This window comes from Macrosteles quadrilineatus, unplaced genomic scaffold (assembly GCF_028750875.1).
Source record: "Macrosteles quadrilineatus isolate MER2022 unplaced genomic scaffold, UCM_ALF_1.0 Scaffold_3__2_contigs__length_128488019, whole genome shotgun sequence".
Lineage (NCBI taxonomy): Eukaryota > Metazoa > Arthropoda > Insecta > Hemiptera > Cicadellidae > Macrosteles > Macrosteles quadrilineatus.
Genome location: NW_026542596.1, coordinates 100,419,175 through 100,435,062, shown reverse-complemented (window position 1 = coordinate 100,435,062; position 15,888 = coordinate 100,419,175). Strand labels below are relative to the sequence as shown.

At 39.3% G+C, this 15,888-nt stretch overlaps 1 protein-coding gene across 1 annotated transcript in view; it reads right to left on the bottom strand.

Annotated features, from left to right (window-relative positions):
* LOC128989409 (mucin-5AC-like) overlaps positions 1–15,888 on the bottom strand; it is a 55,866-nt gene that overhangs the window by 14,460 nt on the left and 25,518 nt on the right. Inside the window, exons 10-11 of the mRNA XM_054411299.1 lie at positions 9,227–9,289; positions 5,290–5,353 (exon numbers count right to left, since the gene is read on the bottom strand). Of these exons, the coding sequence (XP_054267274.1) occupies positions 5,290–5,353; positions 9,227–9,289 (127 nt within the window). The remainder of the gene's footprint in view (positions 1–5,289; positions 5,354–9,226; positions 9,290–15,888) is intronic.

Sequence of the window (15,888 nt, the reverse complement as noted above, 5' to 3'; positions counted from 1 at the left end):
TTGATTAGGTTTATTTAAATATTTTATTTAATACAAATAACATACTTGGTATAAAATTATGTACATAAAAACGACCGTATAACACCTCAGTATATATTTATCACTTGACTGAAAACTGAAAATAAATTTTTGTATACTTTTAAAGAAAAATATTCTTTGTATGTTTTATAGACTGTATAGCTAGGTGTAATTTTTTTTTTTCCATTTTAGCTATAGATGTAGTGTACTGGTTGGCATAAACTGCCTAGTACGTTGTAATGTTATATTATTACCCACTGTAATTTAGTTTACTAAGATTTAATATAAATATAGTATTGGAGTTTTCCTTTAAACAAAGAAAATAGAAGAGAACCTATTTGGACAGAATTAGTATTGACCGCATGATAAGTATAAAGCCTGGTTTTGAAACAACGTTGTATAAGGCCCCGGCCACACGAGGCGGTTTAACCGCGCGAAGTTAAGCCGCGCGAAGTTAAGGGCTTCGACAACACATTGAATCAAATGAGAGTGGCCACACGAGGCGAAGTTTAGCCGCATGTGCGGTTGAGCCGCAACATGTCGTCCCCCGACCGCGCGAAGTTAAGCCGCGTTGGAGGGGATGACACATGTAGTCTTATGAGAGTGGCCACACGATACGGTTCGACCGCGCGGCAGCCGCGCTTATTGGAGATATTCTTCGGACATTTCCAGTGGTTTTTGAGTTTGTTTTGTGTATTTTTTACCGGTTGTGTGGTGTTCAAACAATGGTTGATACATATGAACTCCGAACTATGGTTTCGCATGTGCTCGTAAAAGGTTTGGAACACAAAAAATTGTTTTTCCGTTATGAAGGGATGGACCCAATGATTTATGTTAACGTTCCAGATCACCACACGCTTTTAATGCACAAACTAACATTTAAGTGTTTCACCAATGACTAAAAAGAGAGAACCGAACTATGTTTTAATAGAGTACTGATACTGGGAAAACCCAACAGGAAGCGGTTCATCCGCCCCGTGTGGCCAGGCACTTCGCGCGGCTTAACTTCGCGCGAAGATAAGCCGCGCGGCTTAAATTCGCCTCGTGTGGCCGGGGCCTAAAATGGACTGCAAACTGTAAGTAAATGAAAAAATAAACAGATTCTAGTTGATATCATACCAAATCGACTCAATATCAAATCTATTTTCCGTATTACGTTTGCTCGTACAGCAACAAGTAAATCCAAGTATACTGTAGTTAGAACCTCGATAACAAGACTCTCTCATAGTCACGGGGATAATTGATTAGACTTGTTACCAAGGTTGACTTCTTGAGATTTGCAATAACATGTGATTAGGGGTAAAATGAAATCTAAGGGGCACTTGTTATCAAGGGCGACTTACCACTGAGAGTCTTGTTATCGAGGTTCCACTTTGATGAAACATTAATCTTGTTTATAACCAAGCAAACGTGGTATCTTTGGAAGTGAAAGAAGTTTATTGTGAAATAAAGGACACAATGTACGAATCTAAAAGAAAAAGTATGAAATCAATTATCAGCGGGTTCACATACATAAATATTTAGCTGCAAATGACAATGCAATGGTACCAACTTAATTAAATTAGAAACAAACTAATTTAAATTAAGCCACAGAAACAAGTAGTCCTAATTTAATTTAATTTCATAACGAACTAACCATAAATTAAAAGTGTACACAATTGATAATTAATATTCAGTTTTTTCACGGACATAAATATTCGGCCGCAGAGACCAGCGGTGCCAACTTGACGCGATGTATATTTCTAGTTGGTATTCATCCAACAGTGGATATTCACGGCCGCGGCGACGACGCTATACGTGTGGCAGTGGCTGTGGGGCATATCAATAGATCTCCCTCCCCTCCCCTGACTGTGGGGGCGTTATCATCCACTGCCCTCTAGATAACGGCGGCGTGTTTATTAACGGGAAATTGTCGACGTCCATCCAAGGGTCGGATTCGTCATTAGTTAACTAAGTTAATCGTTCTAGGAATTGTTTAGTTCGTGGATTAAGTTCCCAAGAATTGGGAAAGGTAAGTTGAATGTTTAATTACATAATAAATCACAATTGTATTTTTCTTTAGAAGTCTATTTGACGTGAAATGCGGTTTTCGAATTACAAAACTATATACAGTTATAAAATAGGAAAGCTCTACTTTCATCATGTAACCAAACCGTACTTTTCACATAAAATAGCGTAACAATCCAAAACATATACCAACGTTACCAACGATATACAACTCTCACAGAATGACGAGGTGTTATTTTTCCAACATATATAAAAAGTGAAAATTAGTTCTCCACGAAATTGAGAACCTGTCTTTCTTGCAAGGCGATTTACCTCAGCACCAAACAATACTTAAAAAAATAGTTAAAAGGATCCATCCCTCAACAGCATGCTCTTTTTACGAATCACACAATATTCCGACCATTTCCTACCAAAGCCAGCTGAAACTCATCTCAAGTATTCCCGAGTGCAAAAAAAACAAAACTGAACAACTCTGAGAGAAAAGGCAAACAAACAAGAAAATATGCTTTGAGCAAGTAGTTTGAAGGCTGGAAGAGGCAGAGTGGCCGAGTAGGTTAATATTTTATTTACGCAAAGCGCCCAAATCGTTGTTTTACGTTGCTAATGGGACGACCCTAGCCCCTCGAGGGGTAATAAAGTGTTTGGAGTCCACTTGCCCCCCCCCCCCCTACTGAGGCGACCCCGGAAATTTTAATCCCACAATTACGTTTTCTCAGCAGTCGCTATTTTAACCGAGTGGCCATTAATTACACAAGTTAAGCGTCATCTCTGGGTGTAAGGGAGGTCGATTATAACGGTTTGCATTTAACAGTAAGATACTGGTGGTTCAATACACTCTTGTGTGAGGGGTTGGTACACAATTGACCTTGACAGTAGTGAAAAAATACCCCCGCCGCAGCAAACCTGCAGACTAAGCGAATTTCCATTTGACTGATTGGATTTACACTGAAATGTCTACTTAAAAATATAACATTTATTCCCGATTTAAATAGAATTAGTTTAACAAGTACTTAGGTTTGCTGCATCAGGGAGGGTAAAACTGTTTTTTTTTGTAAAATGTTAATAGTTAGTAAGAAATAAAGACATTTTCCAAATTTGATCATAATATGTTCATAAACAAGCAAACTACAACAGTTTACTCATTCTCCATAAGAATAACATGGGAATTTTAAATTTACAATTTTTTGGAATTTTCTCCGTAACCATTAGGCGCATAAGAACGCTTCAATATACAAAATTATTTGTTTTTTGAAGCTCTACAAAATGGTTTGGAAAGAAATTGCTAAATTTTATGTTTTTTGGGTCAAAAATGGGAAAAACCTATTTTTACCCCATAAAACCCCCCGTAAACCCCCGTTCCCATGGTCCGATCATGCTGGATCGCGAACTCGTTCGAATAAACGTACGTTTACACGTTTGTACCAAATTTCATCAAAATCGGATCATTTTTGCTCGAGTTATCGTGCTGACGGACACATATATATATATATATATATATATATATGAATTTGAACGGATGGTGTTTTTGGCCTCTAGGGACCTCAAAACGAAAAAAAAAATCGGTCCCGCGTCCAGGTCTTACCATGAGTACTACGGTAATAGCTTATTCCCTATATGGGAAATTCGCTAAAACAAGATTCACCTTCTTCGTTTGGTAAAGGATAATAATATTAACTACATAAAATGACAATAATCATCTGAGGTTTTTATTTTACGTAGAACTAAATGAAACATGCCTTCTTAATGTTTGTTACAAATTATTTCGCGCGGCAGGCTAACTAACTCCCACTTAGAGGTGAAAAAAATTGGGAGGATACAGTTAGGTTGAACGAATTGTGTTGATTTTTAACGACAACTATGTTAATTATGATATGGGAAACTGACTTGAAAATGTACTCCTTGATAGACTAGATTGATTATACAAAATGAGATTTGCATTGGAGTCAAGGACATGTGTATGCAACCATTTCTAGAATATTAATGCTACAATGTAGCTAGATTTATCCTGTTATGCAGCATTGTTATAAAAAATAAATAATCTAATAAAAAATCAACTAAGCTGTCAAAGTTATCTTGCTCCACGAAATGCCAATAATAGGCAAATATAACAAGACACAAAAAGAACAATGAGGTGATAAACATTGTAGTTAAAAACATTTTAAAATATTTGCCCTCATTAGCAACACTCAAAAGCACTAAACAACGTTTATAGGAATTGATATGATACCTCGAGCTATGTGGCTGCAAGTTCTGGTTGAAGGTTTTCACAATCACTCCTGTTATTAGATGTAATTGACTCAATTACCTGATAAGTGATTGTAATCTGATAGTTACAGCCAGGAGAGGACCATTCCTGACGAGGGAGGGGGAGTGAGAGAGACAGAGACAGAGGATGGGGGAAGGGAACGTAGAGCGCATCTCAATCAGATGGTGGATAATGCATTATGATTGCCTTGCCGATTACTGATTACCGTATCAGCTGGTGAAAGCTTTAGGGGGTCTCCTAGACCAAGAAGCTCTTTTGCAGTTGCTTTTGCAGAAAAAATTCAAACCTCAGGCACTATCTTCAAAAGCTATGATTGTGACAAAGGATGATTTTAAAGGTTAGTATTGGTAAGACTATGTTTGGATTCAAAATAACTTGTTTCTCAAGATTAGAAAGGTTTTTGATTATTAGCCATCCATTGCATGCTTAACAGACGTTGAAGTAGCTTATCTCTTTTCTAGTTATAGAAAGAATCGATTCATTTAGGTTTGAACTTGGGTTGGGTATTGATGAATTTTAACAAAAGGATGCCGGACCGATCTTGGGAAAAGTCAGTAACTTTTGATTGTTCAAAATTGGACCTAGCTGTCCATGACTGATCATTGGGCTTGATTCTGGCACAACAGCTGATCTTAGTCAGAAACAACACACATCGGCACACTCCATTCTACCCTCATCTTTCACTCATATTTGGGTGCTAGCACAGAAAACAGTGCATAGCAACGCTGGTAGCGCTGCCTACGAACTGACAGGCAAAGCTCTCTCAAAGTGCTTAACGCTTTTTACTAAGCGGTTGGCATTCTGGGTTATAGTAGTATGTTTTATGTGGTGCTAGTTACGCACATATGGAGGAGATATGGAGGTGGCGTCTCCATACCAATTAATAATGATGGTTACGGTTGGTTTGTTTAGATTAGATTAAGATCATGTGTTTAGTTTTACAACATTTCATATGGTATGATAAATTACAAAGGTTCAATATCTAGTAATATGTTTACCTGTAGTGGGACGACGGGCTGGGTGCCTGGCCGGGTGGGAGCCCACTCCTCTCTTTCTCGGTCACTGAAACAAAAGTAACAAGTGAAACAACTGTATTGGAACACAAACCTAGCATTTCATATGGTTTTAATAAGATTAGATAAGATTGTAAGATTATACAACTAATGTTTAATTCAGCTTATTGCGTCAGAGATATAACTTGTGACAGGACACTTCCTACTATATAAAAAAAATGTTTTTGTGAAAATGTTTTGTAAAAATGTTTGCAAAAACACGAAACTACCACCAAAATGCAAAATGTATGTTTTAACAGTTTGTTGATTTTTATTCAAAGACAAAGAGTTTTGTATGAATGCTGTGAGAGAAAAGGTTAAGTAAAGTTTGGCGGAATGCGCCGATTCGAAGGCGCCGATTAGCATTTGAGGATAAAAGACTTGAAACTTGCTAGATTAAAGCTAAAATACTGTTCACACTTGTGAAAAAGTATAAGAACATATACATATAAATCTCCATTCATACTTGGCTTAAAATACCTACTTTGTATGGTCGCCATTTCATAAGAAAGTATAAAAGTATTAATAAAAAGTAGGTTTGATAGGCATGCAGTTTCAACAAAATGCAAGAACAGTATTACAAAACAAATAACAACAAAAAGTTTCTATATTAGGATTTGCATAACAGTCTAAACACATTACAAAATAAGATTCATACATTTCATGCCGTCACCCATAGTAACAATCATATGCACACAAAGATAAGCTTGACACAAAACAAGCACATTGAAACGATCATAAGCCCACAGCCACGTGATGATGTGATTTTATAGTGAGGACATGGCGATAAAAAGTAGTTATCAGACCGTAAAATGGAAATGAAAGGTCAAACGAGGCAACATGTGACGCGGCAAGAGGTTCGGGGGGAGGGGGGGGGGCTATAAACACTAACAAGTGTCGCAGTGAATTGTGGGTAATGCACTGTTTGCATCTATCTGTCTCACTCGCACTCACGTGTTAACTGGTAAACGAACCACACCCGTGGTATCTTTGTGAACTATTGACAGTTTGTAGGGTTGACTAGTAAAAAATTACAGTTGAGAAGTGTATTTTACAATGTAAAGAGTTAACTCGTAAATGGATTGACTCTTTGAAATAAAGCCAGTGTATAAGGATGACTGGTAAAACGGTCACATTTGTTAAATAAATGTTCAACGGTGTATAGAGTTAAATGTGCATGATTATTAAACCCATTTGATAGTGTGTAGGGTAAATTTCAACAGTTATTCTGACCGTGTATAGAGTAAGGGGTGTGATGACAATTTCAACCATTTGACAATATATTGAGTCAAATTAACGGTTAAATTATTACCAATATTCTTTCAATGTTGTATATAGTCGACTGGTGAAACCTTTTTTGAAATATATCTTTGCAAGGTGGTATTTTGAAAAAAAACTTGTTTTGCCTCTCCACGATAGTAACAAAATAAATAAAAGCAACATGTAGGAGTTTCGAAATGTCTAAGCCAAGACTATTCTCGTAATTTAAAAATTTATAAAAATTGTATCTATACTTATAAAAGTCAAATACCATTGACTCACTGATCACTGTATCTCAAAAACTACAAGCAGTTAAGAACTTAAAAAATTGGCATGGAGGTTTCAATCAAGTGTGCAATAAGAAGCGTGTTCAAGAAATTCCATCAGGGCTCTGCCCCATTGATTTTTAAGTTCCTATGTTAACCTTATGGAGAAAAGATTTGTACATAAAATTAAACTGAGTAGTTTTACAATTTCCAAAAGTGATTACGTCACACTACATGTTTTAAACACCGTGTATGATCCATGAAGTGGCACTGAGCAAAGTAAACGTTGCTTAGATGAAGAATTGCGTCTTAAGAGTGAGAGAGATAGTGAGTGTGTGAGGTAAACTGTGAGACAAGCTTCTCTAGCTCCTCGCCTGTGAAAAGCTGTCAAAGCATCTCAAAGCTTGTAATCCTTAAAGCAGGATGTCTGCGGCAAAGCTTTGATTCTTGAACAAATCATCTTGTGGAGCATCAAAAGTACATCAACATCAGTATTGCAGGAAATGAAATTGTAAAATATGTTTGATACAAAATCAAACATGCATTGTTTAATAAATACAGATCAAGTTTGGCATGAGTAAATTAAAATTTTCCCGGTTTCGGCTAGTAACGCTGGAAGGGTCTGGTTTAACGAAGGTAGATTTGTAAAAACCCTCAGGAATTTCTCAATGTTTTGTTGAAATTATAGATTTATTGTAATAAAGTGAAATAGTAATTGTATAGAAGACACGGAGTGTTTAAAATACCATCATAGGATCTCTACCAGCGCACTGGAGAAAACCGGGCATAAACCTCACATCAAAACACGTGTATTACAATTTAAAATAGGATTACTCGTCTAGTAACATTATTCAAAGTCAATAGTGTAGTTGAAATTGACGATAAGTTGGTGCTGTAAATAAGTTAGGTTATTTCAGCTAACTAGACCATTGCGTCTTCATACAATATCAAACCTAGCGTTTATGAGTAACAATGAACACACGTTAGGCTAACAATATAAAACGCGTTGTTGCCCGACAAAAGTGACAGCTGTAAGTATGAAATGAGTTGATTAGAACTATTGTGTTTCATTACAAGACATGCTTCCTTATAAGCAATTACGCGGGTAATTTAGTCTTGTAAAAATGGCGCCAAATGTGCTAGACAACAGGTGTGAGAATGAAATTATGGGATATAGTCAGGCTACGTACGATAACCAATGTAGAAAGTTAAATAGAAGTAGCCTATTTCACTGTAATAATATGAATCAATTGGTTTAAATCAATTTGATGACCTCAAAACTCAATGATATTGCAGATTAAAACGTGAATAGTTCAATATACAACTTTCTACTATATTAATAAATTGATTGATTTTGACTACTGCTAGTAGACCTCTCATCCTAATGTAAAAACGTATGCTTGTTTAGTTTCATGACAGGTTCAGTTGAAGTTGAGTGTGTGAACAAAATAGGTAATTCTTCAACATGAATATTAGGTCAAATTATTAATTGAATACGAATAAAAATTTTACAGTTAATTCGAAATCCTCACAATTAATTCATAAATACCTAATCCAATTCATTATTTTAAACAAACCCATTCTATTCGAGTTCATAATAATAAACAGAACAGAACCAAAATAACCTACACCTGGGATTAAAGAGTGAAACAAACAGCACACATTGCACCAACTAATAGCACTGCATCCTATTCAAGTGCTTCGGTGCATGCATAAGCATTACTTACATTTTAATTGTTGCCCTCTCCCCTCCCCTCTTTATCGATCCCCTCCCCCACCGTTACTATGGCAACGGCAGCAGCTGTTCCCGCTTATCTGACGACTACCTGCTGTCTTATCTTATCTTCCTTTACTGATAAGGAATTAAAACCCGTACTTCAGGTAAGTGAGTATGTAAATAGAAAACCGCAACAAAATATGGTAGACTTTTATTGTCTATATTTTTTCTTACTTTATATGTTAAAGACTAAAATAAATTGCTACATTTCAAAAATATTTTTTTTAACCTAAAGGAAGTACATTGTGCGTTGTGTTAGTTTAACACTCAGGAACTAAACGCTATAAAGCCTATCTATGATTACTAAAACAACATCAACAGTCAACATGCACAAATTAATAGCTATACCACACCAATGCCAAAGAAACGTTAGTACATCATGCAAACAAAAGATGATAATGATGATATCGATAAGAAAGATGATACATTTTTTTAATCGTAAAAATAGGAAAAAACCTCGCAAAAATCCTTGGCATTATTTAAAATAAAGTTTTTCGTAGGATATGAAAACAATTTCAAAAAGTTGCGAAAAATATATAAAATCTTAAACTTAACACACACACAAAATCAAACCACTTACGATCGATTCGAAACTCTCTCCTTTTTGCGAAGTCTGTGACCCTCTGCTTCGGTTTTGTCACTTCTGAAACAAATCACACAGCCTTTCTCAACAGTTCTACGGGAGTACAAAGCAATACAGATAGAAACAAGTCACCCCTTCGCTAAATCACACAAAATACAGATGTTTATTTTACAGTCAGTCCAATTATACATTGAAGACCACTCTTTGATTTTACCACGGGTCAAAGTGTAGAATCGCCGAAGAAGGGATACATGTTCTCCACATCTGAAATGAAATGAAATGAAAATCCTTCTTTGTTGAGGCGAACTTAGGACCTCATGGTCCTTTCTTACAGTTAACCTCTGTACAGTAAAACTCGAAGTTTTACAACAAATAGCAATTTATGAATTTTAAATATGGATTTGATATCTTTGAATTTGAATCAGAAATAAATAATAATATAATAATGCAATAAAATAATGAGACCTGATTAAAATATTATATCCGAAGATTGAAAGTTCGGTGAATCGTGGGATATTCCACACTACCGTGCTAACGATTTCTAACAAAGTCCAACGAGTTTTCCTGAAACAATAGAAAACACATTCTTACGCACTATCGCACTAATCAGCTGATAAGGTTCCCGGAATCCTTTGCTCGCCGTCCTCCAGGTTGGTACAACTGTGCGATGTTATCTTGGTGAAAGTCGACCGAGGGAATTACGCGTTTATCTGATAACAGCGTTGGCAACACTGCTTATTATAGTGTTATTTACACAGGTGTTTGTCGTTCCAGCTGGCTGAGCGCGGGCGCGAAACATGGCGCCTTCCACGACCACCGGGATTCACCGATAGGGTGAAATTTTTTTATTTATGTTTAGTATTACTTTATGTAAATGTATCACGATGTTGTGGGATCAACGCTTTCTGGAATAAACATATTGATCTTCATGAAGTCTCGTGTTAATGTAAAGCGTGTGCATTTTATATTGATTTTGTGACCCATTTTGACAAAATTGTAGTGATGTTATATTTACAAAAATAATTCACCACTATATGATACTGTTCTATAACAACCATTCCGTAACGGCAGAATCTCAAAAGCACCAACAAAAATAAAATAATTTTATTTCAAAAACCGTACTAACGAAAATGTAGTTGTGTTTAAAAATATCTCATTTGTCTCCACTTTGCGCTTTGAAAAAGAAAACCGCTTTGAAAAAGAAAACATGCTAAATAAACACTATAACGAAATTCATTGGGGTCATAGCTAAGGTTACCATAATGTGTTGACCCTAAATCGGGACATCGGCCAAAAGGGGGGAGATCAGGAGGAGGGCGTCAAGTAAAATTTGTTAAAATTAGACTCTGAAATTAGCGGATTTTAACCTATTTGGAAATATAATCTTTTAATTAACCTAGCTTGATGTACAAGTTTTTCAGTTAGGCCTAAGTAAGCATTATGATAAAACAAGATACACTATTATATCAGCTGTATTCGTATTTACTTTAACTATTCAGCAGATAGAGGGAACGATAGTACAGCATATTACTCAGACCAGGCGACACGTAACTTGCGAGAGTAGCGAAACATTGTCAAAATCCTACCCCGACCTCTTCAAGTAGATGCAAAGACAGCCAACTGACCGAGTAAACTATCGACCCACCCTCTCGAATCTTTGATCAATCCTTTATTCACTTGTTATGTGATTTGAGGCAGTAAAAAGGGGCAGTTCAGACATTAGAGGGGAGCTTAACCCCCCTGCCCCCCTCTCTGGGGGGGGGGGTTGTAAGGGCGCGGACTACTGCAAGGGACTGATATAGCGCCCTTGCTATTACCACGTTGAGCACGCCGAGCCACCTAATGCCGATAAAGTTACACCTCATTGCACATCCTTAATGACACGTACATCTTTCATCGTACTACAGAGAGTTATGACCCCGCGGTGAGGGGGGACGGTTTGGCGCGTTAATGTTAATGTTGGCGGGAAATTAACCTCGCGTAAACCGCTAATTACCCGTATACTGCGGCGATGGTCGACCGAGTGATAATCAATGTGGGAATGGGCTACAACAGCACTATTGTGGATGAGGTATTTTTACTTCGTTGATTTTTAAATTAATACTCGTTACGAATAAAATACTGTATTAAGAACAAATACCCCCGCCGCAGCAAACCTGCCGTCTAAGCGAATTTCCATTTGGCTGAATTGATTTTCAATCGATCTATTTAAATAACATTAGGTTTAACGAGTACCTAGGTTTGCTGCTACAAGGAAACTAATAAAGTGTGTGTTTTAAGTAAAATAATTATTGCTTAGTAGAAAATGAATATATTTGCCAAGTTTGATCAAAAGATATCCATAATCAAGCAAACTACAACATGTTACAATATTCTCCATAAGAATAACATGGGAATTTTAAATTTACAATTTTTTTAGTTTTCTCCGTAACCAATAACCGTACAAAAACACTTTGACATACTGAATTGTTTGTTTTTTTAAGCTCTTTAAGAAGGATTAGAGAAAAATTTTGAAATTTTGTGTTTTGAGGGTCAAAAGTGAGAAAAACCAATTTTTACCCCATAAAACCCCCCGTAAAGCCCCTTTCCCATGGTCCGATCGTGCTGGTTCGCAAACTCATTCAAGTTTATCCCGCTTTACACCTTTAAACCAAATTTCATCAAAATCGGAAAAAAATTACTCAAGTTATCGCGTTCACGGACGTATATATATATAAGTCTATATATATATATATATACATATATAAAAATTTGAACGAATGGTGTTTTTGGCCTCTGGGGACATCAAAATGAAAAAGTAAATCGGTCCCGGGCCTAAGTCTTACCATGAGACCTACGGTAATAGCTACTTCCCTATAGGGAAATTCGCTAAAATGAACAACAAGAAGATTCTTTTGTTTAATTGCAGTTATGTAGTTGTGAAATATCACCAACCATTTAAAAACTGTTGTCCAAACCGAGAAACAGTAAATTGTTCTTCAATAAAATGAAAGGTAAATAACTTTAAATAAATGAAAAACGAATTTAGATGGTTCATGTAAGAACACAAAATTAATCCTACACTCATGTAATACAACTACTGTTTTATTGAAGTAATTAAAGGATAATTAACTGATTTAATTGATAAGAGATTAATGTATTAAAAATATAAATAAAACAGACAGCTTCAATCGTAATGTTAACGTGCAGAGAGGGATGCAGCAGCGTGGCCTTGTAGTAGATCAATAGTGGCCACGCCCTAGAGCTACAGCTACATTCTTGAGCTTCACTGTCACTACACAACTGTGACACACATGAGAGAGATGCAGCAGCGTGGCCTTGTAGTAGATCAATAGTGGCCACGCCCTAGAGCTACAGCTACATTCTTGAGCTTCACTGTCACTGCAAAACTGTGACACACATGAGAGAGATGCAGCAGCGTGGCCTTGTAGTAGATCAATAGTGGCCACGCCCTAGAGCTACAGCTGCGTTCATTGAGCTTCACTGTCACTACACAACTGTGACACAGAAGAGAGAGATGCAGCAGCGTGGCCTTGTAGTAGATCAATAGTGGGCACGCCCTAGAGCTACAGCTGCGTTCATTGAGCTTCACTGTCACTACACAACTGTGACACACATGAGAGAGATGCTGCAGCGTGGCCTTGTAGTAGATCAATAGTGGCCACGCCCTAGAGCTACAGCTGCGTTCATTGAGCTTCACTGTCACTACACAACTGTGACACAGAAGAGAGAGATGCAGCAGCGTGGCCTTGTAGTAGATCAATAGTGGCCACGCCCTAGAGCTACAGCTGCGTTCATTGAGCTTCACTGTCACTACACAACTGTGACACAGAAGAGAGAGATGCAGCAGCGTGGCCTTGTAGTAGATCAATAGTGGCCACGCCCTAGAGCTACAGCTGCGTTCATTGAGCTTCACTGTCACTACACAACTGTGACACAGATGAGAGAGATGCAGCAGCGTTTCCTTGTAGTAGATCAATAGTGGCCACGCCCTAGAGCTACAGCTACATTCTTGAGCTTCACTGTCACTACACAACTGTGACACAGATGAGAGAGATGCTGCAGCGTGGCCTTGTAGTAGATCAATAGTGGCCACGCCCTAGAGCTACAGCTACATTCTTGAGCTTCACTGTCACTACACAACTGTGACACAGATGAGACAGATGCAGCAGTGTGGCCTTGTAGTAGATCAATAGTGGCCTCGCCCTAGAGCTACAGCTACATTCTTGAGCTTCACTGTCACTACACAACTGTGACACAGATGAGAGAGATGCAGCAGCGTGGCCTTGTAGTAGATCAATAGTGGCCACGCCCTAGAGCTACAGTTGCGTTCATTGAGCTTCACTGTCACTACACAACTGTGACACAGATGAGAGAGATGCAGCAGCGTTTCCTTGTAGTAGATCAATAGTGGCCACGCCCTAGAGCTACAACTGCGTTCATTGAGCTTCACTGTCACTACACAACTGTGACACAGATGAGAGAGATGCAGCAGCGTGGCCTTGCAGTAGATCAATAGTGGGCACGCCCTAGAGCTACAGCTGCGTTCATTGAGCTTCACTGTCACTACAAAACTGTGACACAGATGAGAGAGATGCAGCAGTATGGCCTTGCAGTAGATCAATAGTGGGCACGCCCTAGAGCTACAGCTGCGTCCATTGAGCTTCACTGTCACTACACAACTGTGACACACATGAGAGAGATGCAGCAGCGTGGCCTTGTAGTAGATCAATAGTGGGCACGCCCTAGAGCTACAGCTGCGTTCATTGAGCTTCACTGTCACTACACAACTGTGACACAGATGAGAGAGATGCAGCAGCGTGGCCTTGTAGTAGATCAATAGTGGGCACGCCCTAGAGCTACAGCTACATTCTTGAGCTTCACTGTCACTACACAACTGTGACACAGATGAGAGAGATGCAGCAGCGTGGCCTTGTAGTAGATCAATAGTGGGCACGCCCTAGAGCTACAGCTGCGTTCTTGAGCTTCACTGTCACTACACAACTGTGACACAGATGAGAGAGATGCAGCAGCGTGGCCTTGTAGTAGATCAATAGTGGGCACGCCCTAGAGCTACAGCTGCGTTCTTGAGCTTCACTGTCACTACACAACTGTGACACAGATGAGAGAGATGCAGCAGCGTGGCCTTGTAGTAGATCAATAGTGGCCACGCCCTAGAGCTACAGCTGCGTTCATTGAGCTTCACTGTCACTACTAAACTGTGACACAGATGAGAGAGATGCAGCAGCGTGGCCTTGTAGTAGATCAATAGTGGCCACGCCCTAGAGCTACAGCTACATTCTTGAGCTTCACTGTCACTACACAACTGTGACACAGATGAGAGAGATGCAGCAGCGTGGCCTTGTAGTAGATCAATAGTGGGCACGCCCTAGAGCTACAGCTGCGTTCTTGAGCTTCACTGTCACTACACAACTGTGACACAGATGAGAGAGATGCAGCAGCGTGGCCTTGTAGTAGATCAATAGTGGCCACGCCCTAGAGCTACAGCTACATTCTTGAGCTTCACTGTCACTACACAACTGTGACACAGATGAGAGAGATGCAGCAGCGTGGCCTTGTAGTAGATCAATAGTGGGCACGCCCTAGAGCTACAGCTGCGTTCATTGAGCTTCACTGTCACTACACAACTGTGACACACATGAGAGAGATGCAGCAGCGTGGCCTTGTAGTAGATCAATAGTAACCACGCCCTAGAGCTACAGCTACATTCTTGAGCTTCACTGTCACTACACAACTGTGACACAGATGAGAGAGATGCAGCAGCGTGGCCTTGTAGTAGATCAATAGTGGGCACGCCCTAGAGCTACAGCTGCGTTCATTGAGCTTCACTGTCACTACACAACTGTGACACAGATGAGAGAGATGCAGCAGCGTGGCCTTGTAGTAGATCAATATTGGCCACGCCCTAGAGCTACAGCTGCGTTCATTGAGCTTCACTGTCACTACTAAACTGTGACACAGATGAGAGAGATGCAGCAGCGTGGCCTTGTAGTAGATCAATAGTGGCCACGCCCTAGAGCTACAGCTGCGTTCATTGAGCTTCACTGTCACTACACAACTGTGACACGGATGAGAGAGATGCAGCAGCGTGGCCTTGTAGTAGATCAATAGTGGCCACGCCCTAGAGCTACAGCTGCGTTCATTGAGCTTCACTGTCACTACACAACTGTGACACGGATGAGAGAGATGCAGCAGCGTGGCCTTGTAGTAGATCAATAGTGGCCACGCCCTAGAGCTACGGCTGCGTTCATTGAGCTTCACTGTCACTACACAACTGTGACACAGATGAGAGAGATGCAGCAGCGTGGCCTTGTAGTAGATCAATAGTGGCCACGCCCTAGAGCTACAGCTGCGTTCATTGAGCTTCACTGTCACTACACAACTGTGACACAGATGAGAGAGATGCAACAGCGTGGCCTTGTAGTAGATCAATAGTGGCCACGCCCTAGAGCTACAGCTGCGTTCATTGAGCTTCACTGTCACTACACAACTGTGACACAGATGAGAGAGATGCAGCAGCGTGGCCTTGTAGTAGATCAATAGTGGCCACGCCCTAGAGCTACAGCAGCGTTCATTGAGCTTCACTGTCACTACACAACTGTGACACAGATGAGAGAGATGCAACAGCGTGGCCTTGT